This window comes from Sorghum bicolor, chromosome 3 (genome assembly GCF_000003195.3).
Source record: "Sorghum bicolor cultivar BTx623 chromosome 3, Sorghum_bicolor_NCBIv3, whole genome shotgun sequence".
Classification (NCBI taxonomy): Eukaryota; Viridiplantae; Streptophyta; class Magnoliopsida; order Poales; family Poaceae; genus Sorghum; species Sorghum bicolor.
This window is the reverse complement of record NC_012872.2, coordinates 912,593-940,136: the sequence shown is the minus strand read 5'-3', so window position 1 is coordinate 940,136 and position 27,544 is coordinate 912,593. Positions and strand designations below refer to the sequence as shown.

Genomic DNA, 27,544 nt, shown 5'->3' with positions numbered 1-27,544 from the left:
CACGGGGCATTTTTGTAAACGTCATTGGGTCGGTTTCTGAGCCCTATATAAAGGGCGCGATGCCGTCATTAATGGATAGAGAGAACGCATTCACTGTATTCACCTACTGTTGAGTTCACTGCTCGCCAGCGCTCAAACCTCTCACGGCACCGAGTGAGAAGGTTCTCGATCCACCGTATCGCTGGGGCGTGCGGAGAGCATTTTCCCAACATTGGCGCCCACCGTGGGGCTCGAAGTATAACCTGCGATGGCTGGAAAGAGAACAAGCACCACAAGACCTCGGGCAGAGCCCTCCAGGAGAGGAAGGCCGAGGAGGGCCGTGCGGAGCACGTACGCGACCGTGGAGGGAGAAGGTTCTGAGGGCGAGCAGCCAGAGAACGTGCAGCCGGAAACTCGCCAGGAACCTCCCCCCGCCGCAGGCCCGGCGCAACCCACGGCCACGCAAGAGCTCCAGCAGCTACAAACGCAATTGCAGAACCTTCAGCAAGAGCGAGACCGGATCGCTGCCGCCTACGCCGCCAGCCAAGAGGCAGCGGTAGCCGCGACGCAAGCGGCCGAGATCAGGCAGCAGCTTTCACTCCTGCAGGCAGAAATCCTTAGCATGCAACCTCCACCTCAGCCGACGATCCAGCCCGCTGTTCTGACCAGCGCCGGCCCAACATCAGATGTGCAACCGGCAAACTACGGTGGCATGCTGCGGGGCACGTTGGACCTTCGTTCCCCTTTGTCCGAAGGATTGCAGACCTCGCCTTGGCCAACAACCTACAAACCTATCACGCTCCCTAAATTCAGCGGAAAGGCAGACCCACACCAATTCCTGATGAGTTTCGAGGCAGCCGTGGCCTCAGCTGGAGGGAATGAAACTGTGATGGCAAAATCCTTCGTGATCGCAGCCGAGGGAGATGCCTTGGCATGGTACTCGATGCTCAGACCCGGTTCAATCTATTCATGGGAGAACCTTCGAGACAAGATTTTGGCGAATTTCCAAGGATTCGCAGTTGAATCACTAACCTCCACGGACCTGTTCCAGTGTCGCCAGAGTCAGGGAGAGGCACTACGGGAATACTTCCAAAGGTTCGTGCAGACTAAGGCGAGAGCACCCGGCGTGCCGGAGGATGTTGCCATTGAAGCGGCCATCAAGGGTCTTCGCATAGGGCCCTTCGCAGCTCATTTGGCCAGAGAAAAGCCAGCATCCATGCACGAGCTGTACCACGAGTTTGAGAAGTATTGCAGGTCAGACAACGACTACCGCAAAAGGTTGGAAGACCAAAACTCTCAGAAGAGGCAGAGCAATGATAGAAACTCACAGAAGAAGAACCTTAGCCAGGGTGAACGCCGGCCACAGCGAGAGGCTGGTGGACAGATGATGAATATCGAGCAACCGAAAGATGACAGGCCGGAAAATAACCGTCCACCGGCGGAAGCGCGAAGCTCAGAACGCATACCCAATCAAGCCAGAAGAGGGGGTCGAAATGCGGGATGGCAAAAAAATCAAAGTCAGCGACCACGGAAGCAGTATTGTTTCTTCCATGGAGAGGAGAAGGGTCACTCCACCAGAGATTGCCAGATGCAAAGGAAACTCAGGAGAGGATCAAGAGCAGGTCAGCTCCGCAGCCTCCGATACCAGTTGCTCAACCTCGGGAGGTAAATCACACATTCCCTCAGACCTTCTACCATTCATACGTCGGAGGTTCAAGCCAGCAGCACCCAGCTCCAATTCAGCCAAGCGCGCTAGCCTCCGCATACTATCCCAGCTTCCTACCAGCTTGGCGCCCAGCCCAGCAAACCGCGGACCACAACCTTCCACCAAACTATGTTCCTCCACGACCTCCACATATTATGTACATCGAAAACCCGCAACCCTGCCAGCAGTCACTACCTCCTCCCCCAAACCAGCTACAGCTACTCCAAGCCCCACCACCACCAAAAACCGAACCCCACCCCGATAATCAGATCGGCCCTCATACACCCCTGCCCACGATTGGAATGATCTTACCAATAGCTGGAGGGTCTTCAATGGAGTTCCAGACAAAGAAACAGAAGAAGGATCACCTCCGGCTCGTTAACAACGTTGCAGTTCAAGGGCCAGTAAGATGTACCGATTGGTCCAGAACCCCAATAACCTTCACCGAGGAAGATCTAAGATTGGAAAGCTACCCTCACACAGACGCCTTGGTCATAACAACAAATGTTGCGGGTTGGGGAGTAAGCAGGATCTTAGTGGATTCAGGGAGTTCCGCAGACATAATATTTGCTGGAACCTTTGACCAAATGAAGCTCAGTAGAAGCCAACTCCAACCTTCGGAGTCACCTTTGATCGGGTTCGGAGGAAAGCAGATACATGCTCTGGGGAAGGTCGCCCTGCCCGTATCCTTCGGCACAACGGAGAACGCAAGAACAGAGTACGTCACCTTCGATGTGGTAGACTTGCACTACCCATACAATGCCATATTCGGGCGAGGATTCTTGAACAAGTTCAATGCGGCCGCTCATATGGGATACCTGTGCATGAAAATCCCGGCTCTGCACGGAGTGATAACGGTTCACGGAAGTCAAAAGGAGGCAAGGAACATAGAAAAAGCAATCTACAAGTCCTTCCGGAACATAAACTCCGTAGACTCTACGCAGCATGAAGCTTCCCAGCCACCAGACATGCCAAGGGGGAAAACAGACCTGGCTGATCAGGAGGAAACGAAATGTGTCCCTCTGCAGGAAGCTGTTCCAGATAAGAAGGTCACCATCTCCGCCACCCTCGGTAGAGAGGAGGAACTCGAATTGCTAGACGTGTTGCAAAAGAACCAAGATATCTTCGCTTGGAGTGCCGCTGACCTGCAAGGAGTCAGCAGAGACATCATAGAGCATTCGCTGGACATTGATCCGAGGATGAGGCCGAAGAAGCAGAGACAAAGGAAAATGTCTGAAGAAAGAACCTTAGCCGCGAAGGCAGAGGTACAAAGACTCCTGGACGCAAAGGTCATCAGAGAAGTCATGTACCCGGAATGGTTGGCAAACGTAGTCCTGGTCCCCAAGAAAAATGGCAAAATGAGGATGTGCATAGATTTTACGGATCTCAACAAGGCTTGTGTCAAAGACTCCTTCCCCTTGCCAAGGATAGATACCTCTGTGGACAAAGCAGCTGGTTGTCAGAGATTCTCACTGCTGGACTGTTTCTCCGGTTACCACCAAATTTGGCTCAAAAAAGAAGACGAAGGAAAGGCAAGCTTCACAACCCCATTCGGCACGTATTGCTACACCAGAATGCCAGAAGGTCTCAAAAACGCTGGAGCAACCTTCTCCAGAATGATGGGGAAGGTTCTAGGAAGTCAGCTACAGAGAAACATCATAGCCTACGTCGACGATGTTGTCGTCATGAGCAAGCGCAAGGAAGATCATATCAAGGACCTGCAGGAAACCTTCGTCAACCTTAGATCTGCCGGGCTGAAACTTAACCCGGAGAAGTGTGTGTTCGGGGTCAGCAAGGGAAAAATGCTGGGATATATCATCAGCTCCGAAGGAATTAGAGCTAACCCAGACAAGACAAAAGCAATCATGTCAATGGCAGAACCTTCAAACAAGAAAGAAGTGCAAAGACTGACAGCCCTCAACAGATTCATATCAAGATCGGCGGAACGGAGCCTCCCATTCTTCAAAGTGCTGAGAGGAGAAGGTAAAACAGAATGGGGTCCGGAACAATCAGAGGCCTTCAGGCAGCTCAAGAATTACATTGCAACCAACCTGGTGGTAACAGTGCCCGAGCCAGACACTCCACTACTACTGTATGTGGCTGCCTCCGAGCACGCTGTCAGTGGTGTTCTAGTGCACGAGACAAGCGACAGTAAGGGAACGGTGCAAAGACCTGTTTACTACGTATCCGAAGCTCTGTCAGGAGCAAAGTTGAACTACACGGAGATAGAAAAAATCGCGTACGCGGTCTTATGTGCATCGAGGAAGCTCAAGCATTACTTCCAAAGCCATGAGATTAAAGTACCCACTTCACAGCCATTGGGTGATATCCTCAGGAACAAAGAGGCTTCCGGACGCATAGGAAAATGGGCGGCCGAACTGTCACAATTTGACATCTCCTATGTCCCCAGAACCTCCATCAAATCTCAAGCCCTGGCTGACTTCATGGCAGATTGGACACCTTCGAACAAAAAAGAGGAGAAGGTAGTCGACCAGCCATGGACACTGTACACAGATGGCGCCTGGGGGCAGTCAGGAGCAGGAGCAGCAGCCGTTCTGATCGCGCCATCCGGACTCAGGCTAAAATATGCCGCGAGACTCGAATTCAAAGCAACAAACAACATAGCTGAGTATGAAGGTCTCATCCTCGGGCTGAACAAAGCTAAGGCCTCCGGAGCAAAAACCCTGCTCATCAAAACAGACTCCCAGGTGGTGGCAGGACAAGTGGAGAAGGAATACCTAGCACACAACCCGGAGCTAGCAAGATATCTGGCTGTTGTAAGAGGTCTGGAGAGAAGGTTCGAGGGATTCACTCTGCATTACATTCCTAGAGCCGATAACTACGAGGCAGACGAGCTAGCAAAGGCAGCAGCCAACAACACCCCCTTGCCAGAAGGAACCTTCTACCAAATCGTCGCAGCACCCGCAACTGAATCATTGCCGAAAGCTTTTCGCTCAGTTCTGCTGACAGAAGGCGAGGATTGGAGGCAAGCAGTAGTTGATTCTCTCAAAGGCAAAACGGCTGCAGATGACGAAGCATTAGCCAAGAGGATGGAGGCAAGAGCAAGGAATTACACCACCATTGACGGGGTCCTGTACAAGAAAGGCGTAGTCCAACCTTTGCTGAGATGCATATCACAAAGCGAAGGCAGAGAACTCCTGAAAGAGATACACTCTGGAATATGCGGTTCTCACATTGGACCTCGCGCATTATCTGCTAAAGCATTAAGACAAGGCTTCTACTGGCCAACCCACATCAAAGATGCACAAGAAATAGTGAAGACATGCAAAGCTTGCCAAACCTTCTCACCAATTCAATCAGGACCTTCAGCACTAACTCAGCTCATACCAGCATCTTGGCCGTTGCAGAGATGGGGAATGGACCTGGTAGGACCAATGCCAACTGCCCAAGGGGGAAACAAATTCGCCGTCGTAGCCATCGAATACTTCACAAGATGGATCGAAGCTAAGCCACTGGCAACCATAACCTCTGAAACAATCAGGAAAAAAGGTAGAACCTCAAGGTATCAACAAGAAACCAAGAAATGGAGAGACCGCAAGGTAGTATGAAAAGACATACAGAATGGGGACCTGGTACTCAGGAAAAAAGGAGATCACCCAAACGCTGGTAAATTGCAACCCAAGTGGGAAGGACCTTATACAGCAATACAAGCGGGAAGGTCGGGATCCTTCTACCTGAAAGACCTCGAAGGTAGAACCTCCACCCACACGTGGAACGTCGACAATCTACGAAGATTTTACATTTGAGTGTAAGGATGACCCTCGCAAAATAAGCGGCGGCATCCACGTACCTAAATACGCTTGTTTTCTTTTTCTCTCTACTTTTTCGCACTCCAAGGTCTGCACTCTTTTCCTCACAGGGGTACTCCTACCAGGAGGTGAGGTTTTTAACGAGGCAGAACCTATGTAAAAACCTCTGAGATATAAAGAGGAATCCACCCCAGAACCAAAGCCCAAAAGTCGAAAAACAGCCAGCAACGAGGCTGTGGCATTCGACAAAACATCACGTGATCACAAGGACCCTCCGCAGCTTTCATCCAAAAGTTAAGAAAGCTCGGAACGTCCTCAAAGGTGAAAAAACACCAAATCCTTAGCAAAAGACCTAGCCAAGAGCCGGGCAGCAAGGATAGCATGGCCAAAAAGTGAAAAAGTCTTGTCCTCCTCAGGCATCACAACATGGCCAGAAGGAACAAAGCCTTCAAACCTGACAAAGACCTGAGGACAATCAGGCATCAGGAACTATATTATTTTTACCAAAGGCAGCGGAGGTTTAACATTCACAAGACAGACCTCAACCAAATTCACATAACCTTCACCAAAATAAGGTCGAAGGTATCCTGCTACTCTAAGCAGACCCCCAACAAACAAAGTGTGAAAATAAAACAAAACTACAATAACCCTCAGTCAGGTACAGCAAAACCAACTACCACAACAACCATCAATATCTCGATAATAAATTTTAACCTAACAGAGTACATAAAATAAATGCATCAAAGCCTATAAAACCAGGCTCACCTTGCCCCCAACCTCAACCAGGATCAGTATACAAAGACCCAAACATCGAGTGCAAACCTAGCAGTCACAAAGGAAAAAATTTAGGCCACCATGGAAGCAGGAGTTAGCCTTACATCAACAACAAAAGTTTGTATTGCACGAAGCTTCGTAATGTTAGAACCACGGCGTTGTGATGAACATCGACCACAGAGTCGTGTACAACCACAACAAAAGATTTACAAGTGAGACTCAGAGGTCTCTGAAGGGTATCGCACGAAGTCTCGTAACATCCCTTCAGAACCTTCGACACACATACCCGAAGGTTCTCCTCGACAACACTCCACGGGAGTTGAGCAAAGTAAAAAAATAGCACAATTCAGCAGAGGATCCTCCGCACTAGAAAAGTCGAAGGTCCTAAGGCCAGGAAGCGGCGATCCTGCGCACAAGAAACAATCGCCAATACCTTCGCAATATCAAGCATCAAACACAAGCAGGTTACAGCAACACAAAGATCCTTAGGATCAACACCACCGTGACGTTGCAATGTATAAACGCTGTAGCGCGAAGGTTGTAATAAAAATAAAACCAAAAAGTGCGGAGGCCATGGCCAAATCAATGGTAAAAATGTCTGATCTTTATTTACTATATACAACGTACAGAACAAAAGTTTACAATAAAAAAACGAGAAACATCCTCCGACCGTCAAACGTCGAAGGTTCTAAGATTCTCGCACAATTCTTACATACGAATCTGGAAAAAGCCTAAGGTCATCGCAGTAATCACGAACAAGAAAATCAACTAAGTCATCAATACTACGCGTAGGATACTTATGACGCCACCAATCAATCAGATAACCCCTCGCATACAGATCCCCACGCTTGAACGTCACCGGAGTAACGTAGCTTCCTTCAGCAAAGTTCGAAGGAAGAACCTCCTCAGGAGCAGATCTCACAACCTTCGCAAAAGAACAATTTCAAAACCAACCAAAACGAAGGATAAAACCAAAACGTATAGCAAATCTCTCGAACCTCCGGATAACCATGAAGAAAAGGCTCGGCCAAATCCTCAGAAACCTCCGACACCCAGCGTACCCTATCCTTCTCACCGAAGATGCGAAGGATAGGATATGGCAGCTGCACAAACACAACAAACCATGTCAAAGAGATATACACATGACCTAGGCCAAACGAAAAACAAAACAAAAACCACCACCTAAGCCGGAGGCCATGAACCTCGGCGCGCAAGCGACCGGACGAATTCAGATCGTTCGTCATCTAGGTCATATCCAACAAACTCAAACATATTCACCACTCTCATATTAGGGAAGGCAATCCGCCAGTACTCCCACAACTCGCCAGAAACATAAATTCCTCTATAGAAAATTGAAAGCGGAGTCACGCTAAGATCCTGCGCAGGTCCTCCGCCAGAGACCTGCGCAGGATCAGAGTGTAAAACAAAGGTTTACCCAAAAAAAACAAACCAATATATTACATTTCCAACAGTCTTTACAAGTTAATCAAAACCTCTGACATTTCTTACAAAAAAACGTCGCATGTGCGGCAGACGCAAAAAACAAAAAAAAACCTACAAACTAAATAACCTCACACCTGAGGCGGAGGAGGAGCAGAAGTCTCGGCCTGCGCTGAAGCTTTGGCGCCAGATTCCTCCGGAGCCTTAGCACCTGGGTCACGAACCTCCGCCTCAGCCTGAGTCGAAGGACGCGCTTCGCTAGGGGGACGCGAAGGACCGGGCTTGTCAACCTTAGCCGCTTTCTTGGCAACCTCCTGCAAGACAGCAAACTTAAGATACATTGCAAAGCAGCAAAACAGAATACAAAAAAAAACCAAATCAAAAATACCTCAGCGCGACGAGCCTCCGCGATCTTCTTCGCCTCAGCCCGCCCAAACCTAATTCAGAACGAACTGATAAAATTCCGGATAGATTTGCGCACACTGGAGGTGCCTTCGCCAACGTCCTCCGCCGCAGCAAATTCCTCCTTGGCAACTCCCTCTGCATGAGAGCAACCTTCGCGCCGCAAAAGCCTAGCGAAGGAGCTAACCGCGGCCAAAGCCCCAAAATCAACAGCACCCCCAACAAAGTCAGGGAGCATGCGGATATGAGACTTCAGCCATGCGAGGGCAGCCCCAACGTCGCCACCGGGCGGAGGAGCAGAGGTACTTCCCCCGAACTTCGCAAGCGAGTCGGCATAGAGCCCAACAATAGCTGCAGCCTCCGCTTCCGCCTTCTGCATGCGCGTCTGCAACTCAGCCGCAGACATCCGCTCAGCATCAAGCTCCTTGCGAAGGCGTTCAGCAATGTCCTCCGCCTTCTCGGCTCGCTGCATAGCCAAATCCCTAGCCGCCTCCGCCTCGGCGACACTCGTGCGAAGGACAGCCGCTGAAGCTTCAGCATCTTCTTTCTCCTTCTTTAGAACCTCCGACCCAGCCTTGTAATCATCCCTCTCCTTCTTCAGGGAATCAATCTCTCGCCGGACGGAGGAAAACCCCCTAACCTCCTCCGACAGGCGAGCCTTCTCAGCTTCCAAGGTCTCGTTCTCCTTCTTTAGAGCACCAATCGCCTCATCACGGCAGATAACCTCCCGGGAGCAACGCTCCTCCAAGGCGGCAGCCATGTGATGACCCTGCTCAAAAATAAGAAGTTACAACCAACCTCCGACCGAAAAACTGCGAAGGAAGATATAACACATCGTAAACGTACAAGGCTATGGTGCTCAAATTGCACGCGGAGTAGCGTGTCAAAGTCCATGCTACAGAGCTTCTGACGGAAAGGATCTGTAAAGCAGAAACAAGTAAGAAAAAAAATCGTAAGGACCCAAAACCAGTTGGCGGAGGCCAAAAAACGAACCTCCGACCAAGGAATGAACTTCGCGCAAGGCATCAGTCCAACCTGTGATCGAAGGATCAGAAGCACCTGCGCAAAACCAAAACAAACCTTAGAATAAAAAACCAAAAAAAACAAACCAATGTATTAAACAAAAAAAGAAGAGACTCACCGGGACCAAGAACATCAGCAGGCGAAGGCCTACTTGCCAACGCAGAAGGCGCAGGCTCACGCCGCGGAGGATCAGCAAGTCCTTCCTGCGCAACGCTGGCGCCTTTGGCCAATTCCTCCGCGGTAGCCAACCCAGCAAAAACATCCTCTGAAAGATATATAAATAACATGAGACCAAGTCAATAAAAAATTATATAAAGAAAAACAAGAATCAACAAAAATTTTACCCATGTACAACGAGTTTATACCATCTCCAGCCGGACACGGGAGATCCTCCGCCCTCTTAATCCTCCGAACAGAGACGGACTCTGCATCGTCACTGGATTCATCCCGCACATCCTTTGGCGGAGACCCTCTGCCAACTGAAGCCCCACGCGCAGGACCCTCATCCACTGCAGGATTTGCCTCCCGCGCAGGACTCGCCTCAGGGGCCTCCGCGTCGGAAGACTCCTCCCCAAGAAGGGACGCGAAAGGCGCTCGCACAGAAGAGACTGCACGCGAGGCTTCAACCCCAGGAGCTCCACCAGCAGGAGCGGCCTCCGCAGGAGCAGAAGCCACCGAGTTAGACTCGGCAGCAGAAGAGCGGGCGGAGGAAGACTCCACAGGAGTCTCCAGCACAACCTCCGCCCTTCGCTTCTTCGCCAGCTGCTTGACAGCACCACCACCCTTCCTCTTCTTAGCCTCCGCCGCAGCAACAGCCTTGGAGGAATCCTTCTTCTTCTCCAAACCAAGAAGAACCTCCGGAGGAACGACATAATCCTCATACTCGATCCCCAACTCTTCAAAAACGCGATTGAAACGCGGCATAGTCCCAAGTGCGGACTTCCGCTGGAGGTATTCCTTCTCTGAGATCTTTCCAACGATCCTTCGAGCAGAAACCTCCACGCGGTCAAGGAAAGATTCCTGCGTCTCATCCTCAGGCAAACCCGCGCCAAATCGAGGAAACGGCAACCCCTCCGGAGGACCAAAGACTGGTACTCGCACCATTTCAATGGTGAACTCGTCAGTCCTACGGCCAAGGGGCCAGTAGTCGGCTGCAACCATCTCCTCGACCAGGTCCCGACCTCCGGAGTATCGGCAAGCCTGCGCAAAGGCCTTGTCGCAAGCCAATCGCGCCTCAAGCTGTTCCTCCGACACCGGCTTCGAAGGATCAACCTTCGAAATAGGCTTCAACTCCTTCATCAACGATGCGTAAGGGTAAACCTTATCAACGCTACCGTCATCCAAAGTCCTCGACGCAGCGGGGGTCTTCACGTAGAACCAGGCTCTCATCCAATCCTTCTCCCACTTGCCCTTTTGGCAGTAGGAGATCTCGCACCTTGGCCCATGCATTGTGCGGCGCGGCATGAACGCGCAGCTTCCAAACTGCGCAATGCACTCAACACCTTCGGCATCCTTCACCTTCTTAGGCTGGCGCTGAAGTTCGAAATACGAGCAGAAAGTGTCAATGTGGGGCATGGCTCCGTAGGATTCACACGCCCACGAAAATTTGCTAAGGGTCAGTATCCCATTGGGGCTGAAATGCTGCAGCTCAACGTTGAAACTCTCCATCACCTCGCGAAGAAAATGGTACGGAGGCATCCGAAGTCCGCAGGTAAAAAAGTCCCTGAATACAACCGCATATCCCTCCTCAGGCACAGGTACCGTCTGACCCGCAGGAGGAGCCTTCGCACGACCCTCCTTGAAAAACCTAGCCAAAACCATATCAGCAATATCCTCCGTCCTTACAGTAGACTCACCAAACTCAAAAGTGATCGCAACCATCTCCTCAAATTCCTTCGCACTGACCAGATCCCCAACTGAAGCTTCAACGTCAGACAACGTCTCCTCCAGATCTTGAGCTGCTGCCACCTCAAGCATCCACTCCTCAAATCTCCGCAGCCAACCTCCGGACCTCACACTAAGTAAATTACGCAAAGGACCAGAAAAATCTGACCTCGAAGGACACGGTGGAGGAAGATGAGCCACCATAGATCCTCCGACCACACTTATGAACTAAAATCAGCAAAAGCGCACGCGAGCAGCTCAGAGAGTGAGATGTGGCGAAGGAATGTATGCAAACAGCAGGCAGCAGGGGTGATAGCCAAGAGCTCCTCCCCCACCCCCTTTTATAGGGGGGGGCCTGCGGCAACATGACCGTTGCGATTCCCCACGACCAACGGCTATAAGCGTAGGAATCGGCCTGACCGTTGCAATTCCCCATTACCAACGGCTAACTCCAACGGCTATAACATCCTCCGCAATCCAACACACGAAGGATATCAGAACAACAGTGAGCGGAAGGTGCTGAGAAACAAAATTTTGTCTAAGTACAATAAACAATTTTACAGCACAGCTAACAACCACATCCTGCGCACCAGGGGGGAAGGCAGCCACCATGCTCGCAGCCTCCGCAGCGCGACATGTTTTTGAGCACATGGACCGCAGGAGTGCCATTAGCCCAAAAAGGGGGGAACTGTTGGGGAATGGCCGCATCCTTCCCCCTGGTAGCGTCTGAGGATACCCTTTGCCCGAGGAACCTCCGACTCCCGAAGGGTTGGAGGATATCCTTCGCCAAGGAAACCTCCGTGGGAATGCGCGTGGAGGACCCTAGAAAGAGACTGGCGTTGATGACTCGACTTGTCTTGCTAAGTGTGTGCAGGGACTGACATCGTCGGAGGCCAACAAGCAGAGGAAGGAGGAACCTCCGACCCTCCCAAGTCTGAGGATGGCTAAGGACGCGCCGGAGGCAAAGAACCTCCGACGCGTCCGGGATAAGGGACCTCCGACGGAGAAGCGTCGAAGGATCGGCGACCAAGCGGCCCGGAGAACCTCCACGGCGTCTAAACCGAGGAACCTCCGACGCGCCCGAGCCGAAGAACCTCCGACGCATGAAGTGTCGAAGGATCCGCGATCAGGCGGAGGATCTGCGTCTCCGATCTGCTGAAGCCCTAGACAGGAGACACGCGTGGAGATCGTGAGGTGAAATTACACAAGTGGCTTAGAGTCAGTAGACCGCAATAGGAGAATATGCTAGGATATTCCCCCACCGTCACGGGGCATTTTTGTAAACGTCATTGGGTCGGTTTCTGAGCCCTATATAAAGGGCGCGATGCCGTCATTAATGGATAGAGAGAACGCATTCACTGTATTCACCTACTGTTGAGTTCACTGCTCGCCAGCGCTCAAACCTCTCACGGCACCGAGTAAGAAGGTTCTCGATCCACCGTATCGCTGGGGCGTGCGGAGAGTATTTTTCCAACAAGGTGGCTGCAAATATAAAAGTCCACGCACGCAGACGCAGTGGCGGAATTCCCGGTGGGATAGATGTGAGTGGGGGATGCCACTTGCTGCTGCCTGCGCCCCGAAACGAATACAGTAGCTGCTTCCGGGAATCGAACGCGCTTAAATCCAAACCGGCCGGGGCGGCACGAGGAATTTCTTGGCTGATGCTGCATCTGCTGATGCTCAGGACTCGATCAGCACTCAGTAGGCATCAGCACACACAACTCACCTGCAGCCTGTGCTATCTGCTCATTCATTCGTTCCCAATAATCGCCTCTGCTCATAATCGTCGTATAGCAGACCCAAGATACATGCATAAAATAAAAGTGCATGATGAGCTTGTTTACACACGTACACGTACACGTACTATTCTTCCTGCTTTCCGTGTGCACACAACACATGCATGCATGCAAGGGGCCGGGAGAGGCAGCAGGAATGCATGCATGGCGCACCCACCACCGCACCAGCACCAGCACCAGCACGGCAGCACTGCACGGTTCGCGCATCGCTGTGTTGAGTGCGTCCACTGTTGCTCGCTGACGTCCAGCACGTACGGTCGTACGTACAGGTACAGGTACACCTCCCGCGCGCGCGCGTTGTTTCACCTTTCCGGCCGGATCGGAGCACTGTTCCCATCGCCATGCATCATGCATGCAGCTGCAGCTACGTACCTCCACTACACGACTGTGGGACGACTGGCTATTGCTACAGTGGGCAGTAGTGTAGCCGGTGGCTAGCTACACACACGTACACAGCTGCGTGAGGCGAGGCCGGCACCCGGCATGCATCGTCAGTTCGATCACAGCTTGCACACGTACTGCAGGTATACAGTACTGCGTGCTCCTATACACACACACACGAGAGTCGATCGAGAGCAGAGCTTGTACAGTATAGATGGAGCAAGCTAGTTAGAGTAGCGTCACGTCGTCCGGCCGCGCGTCTCCACGCAGCTCACGTCAACTCAGCTAGCTACGTACCCTCTCTCACAAAAAAGCAGACACTAGTGAAGAAGTGCCACATCATCTCCAGCAATCCGTCCAGTCCAGGTCCCAGAGCCAAGAGAGGCCGCCGGCCGGCAGATGCATGGGTCCTTTTATATATTTGCATGCATGAAATTAAGCATCCACAAAGCTAAGAGAGTAGTGGCGCATTTGGCATATGGCAACAAGCTAGCACACGGACACAGGCCAGCCTTGTGAAGTTGTGATCGATGAGACGATAATGCATGTACATACAGCCATACAGGAACAGACCTATCGATCTATACAGTCGCAGCTGCTGTTGGGGTCTTGGAGATGATAAAGACTGAAGGGACTATAGAGGCAAAAGGGCCGTGCGTGCTGCCAACAGGGCGAGCTGATGCACAGTGCGCGCGCGCGCGCACACACACACACAGACGCATGCAGGTGATTTGATGTTGTGGATCGGGGAACCCAAGTTTTCGTTTTCAAATCCGGGCCGAGAGAGTCTGGCCCTACTACTACACTGCCGTCGTCGTTGCTTCTCTTTCGAATTCCACAGATATACATGTCGACAAATTCCACCATGCATGTCATGCTGATCCACCATCACCAATTATATATGCATGGGCCGTGATGGGTCTCCGAACTCTGCTTCCTGTCTGCTATGCTTCCTTGCTCGCTCGCTGCACTGTTGAGAGAATTGAAGACTGTTGCTGCTCATTGACCTACACTATTTTTTCGACGCCCTTGTTTTAGTTCTAATTTTTTTTGCAAAATAGACACCATAGCAATTTCGTTTATATATAATAAATATTGTCCAATCATTGACTAACTAGATTTAAAAAGATTCATCTCGCAAATTAAAAATAAACTGTGCAATTAGTTATTATTTTTATCTATATTTAATGCTTCATGTATGTGCCGTAAGATTCGATGTGGCATTTTTTTTGACCTAAACAAGGCCTTGTTGGTAGACATACGGAGTACGTATATGCAATCACATGAACGCAGTTTCTTTGCCCAGCACATGCCCTTTATAGCTGGAAGAGACAATCTGCTAGACACGAATCTCAGAATGAATCCCGTGGTTTATAATCCTGCATAATCTTGAATGTTATCAGTTCCGGTATATACTTAAGAGACAAATTTTACTTTACCGCAATCACATATATAGACGACCTAATAAACTGCTCAAATGGATATATTATATATATACACACAAACGCTGCAATTGCACAGTTGCATGCATGCAGTTGTTTTTTTTTTCTTTTTCCTTTTCTTTTCTGCAAGTCGTCCTCTGAATGATAGCTCTTTGTCTAGCTAGATAAGTAGATAGTATAGCTGGTGACCAGCTAGGCCACTAGAGCATGCATGGTGCTGCCTGCATAATGTTTACTTCGGGATTTTTTTTGGCTTTTACTATATATTTGACAATTATTGTTTAATCATAGATTAATTAGATTCAAAAGATTCGTATTATAAATTATAGACAAATAATGCAATTAATTTTTATTTTTATCTATATTTAATATTTTATACATGCGTTTAAAGATTTGATGTGATGAAGAATTTTGAAAATTTTTGGAAGTACACATCTGAATTCTGCATGCATAGTAGTATTGGTAGAGTAGGAGATGAGACAGCAGGGTAGTAGGCATGTTTAGGAAGATAACGACGCATAGCTAGCTGCCTCATGTACAGTAATGTTAGGATAGGGACTTGTAACCAAACGGTGGATGCAGTGCAGCAACCAGTACGTATGCGGCGTGTCTGTCCAAGTCCAACGATGAGGCAGCAGGTGCAGCCGCAGCCGTGCAGGTGCAGTGCAGAGGCATGCATGCTGCGCTACCTGCATTTTGCACCAGCAGTAATAGCAATCAGCAGCACACTACTACTAGGAAGGGCGCATGGCGAGCAGAGCAGAGGGCAGCTAGGCGATAGTAGGCTCCATATTTACAAAAATAACTAGTGTGCATAATTAGGTTTTCTGAGATTATTAGCAGTACACGTGGAGTGTTTGCAAAGGGGAGCAATGTGGAATTTTAAATGCCCTGTGAGCTAGTATGTTCTTGTGCAGCTGCAGCAGCTAGCGGCAGATCAAGCAGGAAGGTATGGTTGTGGATGATGCAGGCAGGCCAGTGCAGGGCAGGGCAGGGCAGCAGAGGAGAAGAGGACCTTGGAAACATCTTTCTCCTTTGGCAGGGGAAATAATGAGGCCATCCATTTCAAATGTTGCAAAGCTACAGCTACCTGCATTATCCTGAGGCCTTGTAGGAGTATTGCAACATGTGATTCCTTGGGATCCAGAGCTACAGCTACCTGCATTATCCTTGGTGGTGGATCCGAAGAACCTTGGACGATGCTGCTCCTGCTGCAGGGAATTCATGGCGATCGATCGGCGCGCAACGAACACTGGAATGTGTGTCTGAGCACACATGTCTGCTAGTAGGTACTATGCTGCTACAGCATTAGTGTTACTATTGTTGTATCCTACTAATACCTTGTTTAGTTCACCCAAAAAACTAAAAACTTTTCATGGTTTGTCACCCTCACGCCTAGCTACTAGGTCAGACATTAACGCCGAGTCATCCTTCGATGTAGTTGTGCGGTTGCCTAGCGGGGGCGCTCAGGCAAGGTTTCAAACCAAAACACGTCCTAATTAAGAATGTCCAGTGGTTAATTGGAAACCACCACCCGATCGATTGAGATCGAAACAAGACCCGCCCTATATATATACATAGATTAGTGTAACTGACCATATATATATATATATATATATATATATATATATATATATATATATATATATATATATACACAGATTAGTGTAATATATATATATATATACTTTCTTGCCGAGCACAGAGAGACAGGATGGGGAGTTTGTTTTGAAAGAGCAACAAGTCACATTCCTCCAATCATCTTGGTCGGTTGAGTTGATTAGACTATGAAACTTACTGTAGGTAAAAGAAGGGTACGGAGCGGCATGACTTATTACTTCTAGAGAGTAGCACGGTACATTTGTAGCAGCCTATATATACATGCTCCAGCGCAGACTGAAATTGAATGCGAACGACGTGGCATTATATATATAAAGCTTACTGTTTGCCTGCTACGACCTAGCTACAGGGCTGGCAACCAAACCCAGATGAGGAAAGAGGGCACACATGTACAGGGGTCGGAAACAGTTTCCGTTTGCGTCCATGGCTGGCTGCCATCAAACAAATAAACGGGGGCGGCACGACGCAGAAGCCAGGCAGCAGCGGCAGTGGAGCACGTCGTAGTTGGGTCCTGTTGATGCCATGCACATGCATGGCTGCCGGGTGAGGGTGACCTGGCTGGCGTGACGCTGACGACGATGCGTCGCCTCCCCGGCCCGGCCCGGCCCGAGCGTTCACGTGTGCATATGGGACGCGTGATCCTGCTCGATCGATCGGGCACGTATATACGCTCTGGCCGTTACGGTGGGAGAGCAGGAGTAGTTTACTGTGGCACGCACTTGCATTGGCAGGCAGAGGATGGAGGATTGGAGTCTCCTCATCTGCTACTGCTATACGTCGTGTCACACACACCACACCGCGTGCCTCCCCCGAAACAAGGGCGCGTGTTCCCGCTTGTATCCTCACTGTGCTTGTTCCTCGTGCATGCGACAATCGCCGTGTCGCCGACCCCATCCATGACAAGGCAGAGGTGCTATCTATCTAGCGCGCCGGTTGGTGACCTATGGACACGCGCGCGGCGGCGCTTGAACGGCCGGCCAACGAAACGAACGAGAGGCTTGATCCGTCCGGCCCGGTGACACATCGGCCGGCGCCGAACGGAAACCAAGCGAGGTGGGCGCGCCGGACACGGGCAACAGGCACAGGCCGGCCAACAGCACGGCGCGTGTGTGGGGTGAGGTGTGCAGCGCGCTGCCGGCGTGCTCTGCGTTCCGGCCGGCACCGAGGCGTCGCCGTCGGCAGTCGGCACCCCCTTCTCCCTGATCGAAGGCCTGATGAACGGCTGAACCTGATTAAGGTCGCGGAGTGAGCAGAGCACGGCTGGCGCGGCGCGGCGGTACGGACACCCTGGACCTGGACAGGTACCCCTGCCGGTGCCGGAGCCGCTTTCAGGACACGTTGTCCATCCATGATCCATCTCCCTGTCCCCCCACTGCCCCCAAGTGCCCGATCGCGGATGCTCCGGCTGCTCACCGATTCTTCGTTCACCGTCCATCACCATGACAAATGATTTTGATGATTACGAGCCAAAAATGCACGTCCTTTTCGACCTCTTAATCTTCATCGTCCATTCAAAAAAGACGTCCAATTTCCATAATCCATAATCAAACAAGTGTCCTAAAAACAGGGGGCTTTTTAGCTTTTTATGATACACAAAGGGACATATAATAAAATAAAATAAAATACGAGCAAAAAGACAGAACAGTCCGTGTCAGGATCGGAGGCTAATCGCCAAAAGCCTACACACGGCGGAATCTCTGTCAGAGTGCGTAACCCAGGATGCATGATCAGCAGTCGTACTACTACTACTACTACGTCTACGTGCAGTCCTCTCCGTCGACGGAACACGTGACCTGCTTTTCCTCACGTTTCCTAGTGCGCGGACGGACGCCCCAGTCAGTCACCACACCACTCACCCCAGCGAATCCAATTCAAAACGCACGACGCCGCTGCGGTTCCCTCGCCCGCTTCCCGCTATATATAACCACCAGTCCACCACCACACTCGCATCCCGACCGGCGGTGCTCCGCTGCTCCAAGAACCACCACCACACCACCGCCGCCCCGAGCCAGCGTCGGCAATGGACCACGGCGGCGGCGGCGGGAGGAGCAGCAGCCGGCTCCGGGACCGCCTGGCCCGGATGTTCCGCCCGGGCTCGCTGCTCCGCTCCACCTGCAACACCACCGCCGGCGCGTCCTCCTGCGCCTCCTCCTCTCCCGTCGTCGGCGGCGCGGCGGCCGCCTCCACCACCAAGCCGCCGCCGCCGCCCGCGGCTGCCTCCGCGTGCTCCTCCAGCCGCGCGCTTCTGGCCGCGGACGTTGCCGGCGACCGGGACTCGTTCCTCGCGTCGTCGCGGCGCGACCTCGTCGGCCGCACCGAGTCCTTCTCCACCGCCGTCGACCGCCTCCACCACCATCGCCGTCGCCGGGACGTGGCGGCGCAGCCCTCCCGCTTCTCCGTCGACGCGCCGGCGTCTGTGGCGGAGAGGAACAAGGACAAGGAGAAGAAGAGCCCGCGCGACGAGTACGGTAGTCACCACCACCCACTCGGCGGCGGCAAGTGCGACAAGACGATGATCAGGATGAAGCTGCTCTCCAACCCCTACGGCTTCAGCAGCTCCGACGACGACGACGCCGACACCGACGTCTTCAGCAGCGACGCCGAGGACGACCTCGCCGGCCGTGCCGGGTGCATTAGCAAGAGGCTGGCCGGCGAGTCGGCGGAGACCTTCTTCTCCTCGTCGCGAAGCTTCTCCTCCGACTCCTCCGAGTTCTACACCAAGAAGCAGAAGAAGCAGACGACGACAACGACGAAGACGAAGCCCCCTGCAGCATCCTCCGGCAAGCCACCCAAACCTCCTAGGACGACGATGACGACGGCGAAAAGGGGCCAGGTCCATCCCGCCGTCACCGCCAGACGCCACCACCGGCGCGCGACGAGCAGCTGCGACACGTGCGGCGTGCGCGACGGATTCCGCCCCGTGGTGTCGGCGGCGGAGGAGCAAGTGCGCAGGGGTTTCGCGGTGGTGAAGCGGTCGCGGGACCCGTACGCCGACTTCCGGTCGTCCATGGTGGAGATGATCGTGGGGCGGCAGCTGTTCGGCCCGCCGGACATGGAGCGCCTGCTGCGCTCCTACCTCTCCCTCAACGCGCCGCGCCACCACCCCGTCATCCTCCAGGCATTCTCCGACATCTGGGTCGTCGTCCACGGCGGCTAGCCGGCGGCACCGGCATCGGCACCGACTCCGGCTATCTGCTGCTGCTGCTGCTGCTACTGCTGCTACATAACTACCAGTACCACTAGCTTCGTCCATCGTCACCAATAAGCTTGTTAAGAGTGCGCCCTGGGTTAATGAAATGAATGGAGCTTGCTGTAATCGTAGCTGTGCAACTGTTCATGCATGATTAATCTTCCTTGTTAATCAATTTCACAATGACTGATATTGGTGTGTAATTTCAATTCGTGGATGTGGATGACACAGCGACTGTGTACTGTCAATTTAGTACTACTGTTTCTAGGCTCTGAGCTTCTGAAGCTGAACCAGCCAGCTTCAGATTTGGAAGGGGATTTGGGATTTGTTTCACCAGTGATCAGACTATCAGGGACAGTGTCATGGCTTTTGTTTGCTAGCTGAAACATAGATACTCCTAGTACTACTACTAGAGAGGCCCCTGCACTGCATCTGCATGTGCGTTCTGTTCCTGTGCGCTGTGCGGCCGTTTGATTTTCAATCGTGGTCAGTCAATCATTTGGACTTTTAGAAACCATGATGATGATGGCAACACTGCATGTACTCTACTTGTGCTCGCTCGTGTCACATTATTTGTTTGTGTCGGCAAGGCAACACACCAACACCGTTGGTTGAGTGAGGTGAGGTGAGACGAGGGCTTCTCAATCCATCAACTGAAATTTCAAAACGGAGTGACCGATGAATCCTGTCGTGAAGCAACTAGTAGTGGTACTACCATCTGCATGCATGACATCAACGCCAAGACCATTGAAAAATGCATGCGTGTTTTCGTTTCAAAATCGCTGAAGAAGAGATCGGCATTGTTTAGACGTGAAAAAATTTTGGATTTCGCTACCGTAGCATTTTCGTTTGTTTGTGGTAAATATTGTCTAATCATAGACTAACTAGGGTCAAAAGATTCGTCTCGCGATTTACAGTTAAACTGTGTGATTAGTTTTTGTTTTTGTCTATATTTAATGCTTCAAGATTTGATGTGATATCGAACCTTGAAAACTTTTTGAATTTCGAGGTGAACTAAACAAGGAGGAGGCATGCAACGCAAGCAATGCGCTGACAGTTTAAGAGCTACTACTAGGATGCAGGACAAGCAATGTGAGGTCAGGCTCGGCACAAATTGACAGTGGCTACACGTCAAAAGGGGCGCTTAAATTGTAACACCAGCACCAACCACTTCAGTATACTACACTTGCTGTGCTGAAAAACGAGACATGCTGCCAAACAAATTAAAACAACCACAGCTCCTATTCTAGACATGTACTACAGGCACAGCCAAGTCACATGCCGATAAAATTCAAACATTTCAGCAAACACTGAAGTGAGGGGGTCGATATAAATTCTCCTGTGAGTGAGCATTACTCCTTACATGTGTATGGACGCTCTCAGGCAGTAGTTCTGCATCGTACTAGTAATGTACTACTCCCTCCGTACCTGAAAGCTGCAATTTCTAGTGTTGTCCTAAGTCAAACTTTTACAACTTTGATCAAATTTATAGAAAAAAATACTAAGATTTGTAGTACCAAACTAATATCATTAAATTTATTATAGAATATATTTTTGTAAGATACTTATTTTATGTTATAGATATTGATACTCTTTTCTATAAAGTTGATCAAAGTTAGAAAAATTTGACTGACACGGATTCTAGAAGTTTAAGCCCTGTTTAGTTCCCCACCCAAAATTTTTTCGTCCATCCCATCGAATCTTTGGACACATGCATGGAACATTAAATGTATATAAAAAAATAAACTAATTACAAAGTTTGATTGAAAAACGTGAGACGAATCTTTTAAGCTTAGTTACTCTATGGTTAGCCTTAAGTGCTACAGTAACTTATATGTGCTAATGATAGATTAGTTATGCTTAATAGATTTGTCTTGTATTTTCCTGATGAGCTATGTAATTTGTTTTTTTATTAGTTTCTAAAAACCCCTCCCAACATTCTTCCGACATATCCGATGTGACATCTAAAAAATTTTCATCTCCAATCTAAACAGGCCAGCCTGGGGACGGAGGGAGTACACCGTACCACAAGGCAGGCACAAGCGTCTCCTCAAAAGAATCGCTTTTGGGGCTGTGGCTGCGCAAGAGGTCAATGGGAAAAAAGGAATGGAAGATGGCAATAAACTATTATGCCTCGTCACTAGCTTGGGATTTGAGCCCTTTTTAGCTTGCTGCCTGGCTTTTCACCCTTGGCCCTATCAGAATCAGATCAGCAGGTCCAAATCAAACTGGCTGGTGTGCAAGAGTGCAATTCTTGTTTGTAGAGGGGTTAAATAGTTGTAAGTAAATAAATGCATACGAAATACTGACATCTACCGAGTTAAATAATTTTAAGTTTAACTAAACCTATGAACAAATACTAACATGTACTGCATCCATCCCAAAATAACTGATGTTGTCCTAAATCAAAACATTTTTATTTTGACCAAATGTATATATGAAAAAAAGGCATTAATGTTTATGATACCAAATAAATATTGTTAGATTTATCACCAAATATATTTACATATTTTACATGTTTAGTGCCATAAATATTAATGTTATTTTCTTTCAATATGTTTTATCTTCAATGGTTTTACTTTGAACAAATCTAAAACATAAGCATAAGTATTGTGGAATATATTTTATTAGCATATCTCTTTATTAGATATATAAATGCCGATTCTAACTTTTTTTTATATAAATTTGAACAGATAAAAAATATTTGACTTGTTCTACATTATTATTTTTGGAACGAGCGAGTAGTACTCTCAACTCAGAAGCAATGGCATCTATATGCACTCAAATCACAAGCAAAGGTAGTCCAAGCTAGTCCTAGATACGAGTAGTGGTACGTTGCAATTGCTACCTTGGAGCAGGAGTTCTGCGCCTCTCTGCCTTTTCTCCAAGCTATCAGAGCTTACAAAAGTGAATGATCCATGCATGCATGGAGCCGGAAAGGCTCAGGATGTAGGATACTCCAAACTCCAAAGAACATGTAGTAGAGTTTGGATTTGAACTTTGAAAAAGGTGACAGAGCCTTTGGCGCATTCTCCGAATCATGCTAATGGAAGTGTCTTGCTCGCTCGAGGTAGTAGGTTGGGATTAGGTTTGTGGGGCAGTGTTTCGTTAAATACTAGTAGTATACTTACTGATCGAGCTTAGGCCTTGTTTGTTTCTGCTTACAAGTATGTAGTAGAGAACAAGACAAAGGGATCACCTGAATGCCACGCCCTCTACATGCATGATGCATCTTCCTTCAGTAACCAACCACTGGTAGATCGAGCTAGTACGTACACTAGTACTTGTTGTATGCTGTCAGTCTTCGGATACGTTTGGTTTCCTTCATCAGCATTGCACGCGCCTGCATGTGTATATTGTAACGCTGATGTGTTGACTAGCTGGCTAGGCTAGACGTACACTTGCACAACGTAAGTATGGGCCATTTTGAAATGCATGCTTCCGTCCGAACACCTTTCCGGGATCGGCATCACATCGTATCTGCTCGAGGTAATGCCCATCATCAACGGTAATTTCACTTCGTATCGGTAGTAGCTGGAAAGTTGTACTACTATATATAACAACAATCGTTTGACAATGTTGCAATGTTCATCCTATGACTACATAGATAAACGCAGTCAAAAGACTGTCTACTACACTCATATATAAAAATCAAAGAAAGCATGCTTAAGCATATATACTAACTAATGTAGTACTCCAAGGAGTATATATAAAGCTAACTGTGGATAGGCAAAAGATAGTCTAGTATATGCTCCTGTAGTTAGCGGTTTCTGTCATTTTTAATTTTCTCTTGTAGTGCTCTCAGTCGTCTCTCACTCGGAAGTCAAGCAAAAGGCTGTTCCTCTTTGACCTGGGTGTGCCTCGCAGTTCCAATCTGCTGGCGCTGGAGAGACCCATCGCCGTGTGTGTGTGTGCAATGGTTCGAGTTCGATTTCGACGCATCCATCATGGCATGGATGTGTCGTCCACCTGCCGCTGTCGGAGGAAAAGAAAAAAAAAGAGAGTTTGGGAACAGAAAAAGGCGATCGGCCGGTCCGCCGTCGCTGGGTAGTGGCTAGCTTTCCGGCTTTCCGCCGGCCGGCCGGCGTGTGTGCATGCCTCGGTGTCCACGCGTGGCATGGAAATGGATCATCGCGCAGCCTATCATGCACGCATCATGCCATGCGCCTCTGTCCGAAACGTCACCTCTCGGTACGTTCTCGGTGAGTGCATGGGCTGTGCGCGTCCACTGTTTGGTGACCGGCTCGCCGGCCACGAGGAAAAGTGACCGTGCCGTCGTCGACCACAGTTCACAGGACACTCGACGTACGTCGTCGTACGCGTCCACAGCCCGGCCAGAACCAGAACCAGAACGCCTGCGCTTTTGTGTGTGGTCACGCTACACTGCTGGTACAACTCCTGCGTCGCGTGTGTGTGTGCCCCTGCTAGCTAGCACCTGCTATGGTGTAGTACAACTTGTCAACTTGTACGTAGGCCCTGTTTCTTTTTTTTTTTTGAAAGAGTTGAAGCAAACCTACGTTGATATGAATATTAGGCCTCGTTTAGTTTCTAAAATTTTTCAAAATTCTCTGTCACATCGAATCTTTAGACACATACATAAAGCATTAAATATTGATAAAAATAATAACTAATTGCACAGTTTGACTAAAATTTGCGAGACGAAACTTTTGAGCCCAATTAATCCATGATTAGATAAAATTCGTCAAATACAAACGAAAGTGCTACAGTAGCCCAACCGAAAAAAAATTCTCCAACTAAACAAGACCTTAATTACATAGTTTAGCTATAATTTGCGACACGAATTTTTTAAGCCTAATTAATCTATAATTAGATAATATTTATCAAATGTAAACACAAAATACGTACTACAATATCTATTTTGCAAAAAAGTGCCACAGTCGAATATGATCCCCTGTACGTGCGCCTTGATGCAACGCACGGCACAGGAGTACAGTACTGTACGTGTGTATTCTGTATGTAGGCGCGCGTTGCCATGCATGCATGCATGCATGAGTGCGTACTACTGTCGATAGGCAGGCCGCAGAGGCGTGGCGCGGGCGCGGAGCTACACGGCCTATCTCTTCTCTAGCTAGAAAGCGAAGCAACAAAGGGCATACCGCAGTTATTGCTGGCTGGGCCAACCCAAAAGTGAGCGAGAATGCGATTGCAGCCTTGCAAGAAGAAGCTGCACGAGCACGAGCACGACGCCGCGCCGCAGGCTGCTGCTGCCTTGGCCTTCGCCTGGCCTGGGCTTGGTCCCCTGTCCGGGATCCCGTCGCTGGCCGGCAGTCAGCGGCGGGCAGCGTGCATGCATGCAATGCAATGCAATGCAATGCAGGCGCTACGATACGTAGTACGAACAAAGAGCTCGATCGATCGGCTGCTGCGTCGCCGGGACGGGCTCTGTCGTCCTTGTGACCGACCTGCACCGGAATGCATGCCATGGTACGGGGCGACGGGAGAGGCGTCGGTTCGGTTCCATCGGGCCGCGCTCTGCTACTTCTGCCTTCTGCTTCCGCGCGTGAGCCCGACACACGGGACTGGCATCGGCATCGCAGGGGACGCAGACTGACGCCCGCCCCGGCTACGCCGACTGGGCTGCTTGCCGGGCCAGTTTCATTAGTGCTGATGCCAGACAGAGTCCGACCTCACAAGCTCTTGTTTTTGAACAAGTTTAAAGACCAAAAAGTTTTCAAGTTACATCGAATCTTTCGACACATGTATAAAGCATTAAATATAGATGAAAAATAAAAATTAATTGCACAGTTTAACTGTAAATCGAGAGACGAATCTTTTGATCCTAGTTAGTCCATGATTGGACAATATTTGCCACAAACAAAAGAAAGTGCTATAATAGCGAAATCCAAAATCTTTTCGCATCTGGCCTTGTTTACTTCACCCAAAAACTAAAAAGTTTTCAAGATTTCCCGTCACATCGAATCTCGCGGCACATACATGAAGTATTAAATATAGACGAAAATAAAAATTAATTACACAGTTTGCCTGTAAATCACGAGATGAATCTTTTGACCCTAGTTAGCCTATGATTGGACAATATTTGCCACAAACAAACGAAAGTGCTACAGTAGCAAAATCCAAAAAGATTTCGCATCTAAACAAGGCCTAGGTTGTTTAGATTCAAAAAGTTTTTTAGATTTTGACATTATAGCACTTTTGTTTTTATTTGACAAACATTGTCTAATTATAGAATAACTAGGCTTAAAAGATCTGTCTCGCGATTTACATGCAACCTATGCAATTAGTTTTTGTTTTTTATTCTTGGAAAAAGTCTACTTACCCCCTGAAAATTGACCTGTGTCTAACTTAGGCCCTCAACTACCTAAAATTTGGCAAACCAGGCAAGGAACCCCTTAGAGCGGTTTGGGAGAGCGGTTTTGGTGACGTGGCAGCCAGCGTGTCAGTGGTATGACACAGTGGCGTAGGCAATGCCCTCTAGAGGTGGCTGGCAGGTGGGTCCCACATGTCAGGCAACCCCCCTCAAATACTCTGCATCCTCCCCTGTTTCTCTCCCCTGTTCCATCCTCCACGAATATGAGAGAATCGAGAGCGTCCTGGGGCAGCTAGTACTTGAGCGACGGCCTGGCCGCCCCCGGCGCGAAGAGCGCGGGCGCGGCCTTGGCGCGAGCGCGGCGAAGGAGGCCGTAGCGCGCGGGGAAAGACACGATGCAGGTCTCCCCGCCGACGTAGCGCAGCTAGCGGTCCCCCGGGCGGGGTAGGATGCGGCCGCCGAAGCTGCACATGAGGCGCACCTGCTGGCCCCCGTGCCCCACCTGCGCCTGCGCGGGAGGACCGGCCAGGGTTGGCGCGGGCGCCGGTGGCAGAGACAGCGGGGAGTCGGCGGCGGCCTAATCGGCCAATGCACCGGCGCCGTAGAAGCCCTCGCACACATCCACTCGATTGGATCGGGACGGGACAAGCCAGAGTCGCGAACGAATCCGCGCGATTGGCGACACCACAAACCCAATCACTCTCGAATCTCCAAGGGGGTGTCGGTCGCGGGGAGAGGGGGCATGCGCTGACCTTGGAGTTGATCTTGAGGGCCGGGTGACGCGGCAGCTCCTCCGCGTAGTCGGATGGCGCCGTGAGCCCAGGCATCTTCGCTTGCCTTTGCGGCGCGCTCCCTGGAGTTCTGCTACTCGCTATGCTACGCGACACGAGGGGTGACGAGAACGAGACGAGAGTCGAGAGGAGAGGATGACACCGAGATAGCCAACAGAGAGGAGAGGGCGAGCATGGCCATAGCGGAAGCGCCGCAGGCGTAGAGGGCGAGAAACAGGGGAGGAGAGGTGAGAAACAGGGGAGGGGACTGTATATTTGAGGGAGGGTCCTGACAGGTGGGGCCCACCAGTCAGTCCGAATCGGCACACCTAGAAGGCATCGCCTGCGCCACCGTGTCATATCGCTGACATGCTGGCTGCCACGTCACAAAACCGCCCCTCCCAAATCGCCCCAGGGGGTTCCTTGCCTGGTTTGCCAAAATTTAGGGTGTCCAATTCACGGGGTAAGTGGACTTTTTTCTTTTATCCATACATGTGCCACAAGATATCTAGCCAACCTGCCTGAGGGGTTTAGAAATTTTCAAATGTCTCTTCAGACAACTCCTCTGGAGAGCTAAGAAGTAGTACTTCCTATAAAGCGAGTTATGGCTAGAGCAAGTTATGTATTTTTTTTGAAAAATTTTTCTTTGTTACCTTCTTTTGTGTCCTGAGCGCTTTGGTCGTTTTGTATCCTTGCTCTCAGTTGCTCCTTTGTTTCGCTTTGTAATCTGCTTGGTTACTGAATTTTCGTTGTCATAAAAGCTTTGGGCCTGTCCTATTCCCTCAAAAAAAAAATACTTCTTCTATATAAGATTTAGATATCGTTTTAGATAAGGTTTGAGTCAAATATAAATTATCAATAATTTTTAAACTATTGAGGTTGTAAATGTAAAAACTATATGAATAGATTTATCTTAAAAAATAGTTTCATAAAAACATACATATATCATATTTTTTCTAAAGTTTTTTATAAAAATAAAAAATTAAAGTAGTGTTTTGAAGACCGTATCATTCTTCTAATGTACAAGAATTCCACGGGACCACAAAAAGAAAAAAATACAGTAACAGAAAAGGATCAGG

At 49.7% G+C, this 27,544-nt stretch overlaps 1 protein-coding gene across 1 annotated transcript; it reads left to right on the top strand.

Annotated features, from left to right (window-relative positions):
* LOC8081367 (transcription repressor OFP3) lies at positions 18,173-19,658 on the top strand. The gene has a single exon (XM_002457049.2). The coding sequence runs from the start codon at positions 18,237-18,239 to the stop codon at positions 19,371-19,373; it is 1,137 nt and encodes a 378-aa protein (XP_002457094.1). The 5' UTR covers positions 18,173-18,236; the 3' UTR covers positions 19,374-19,658.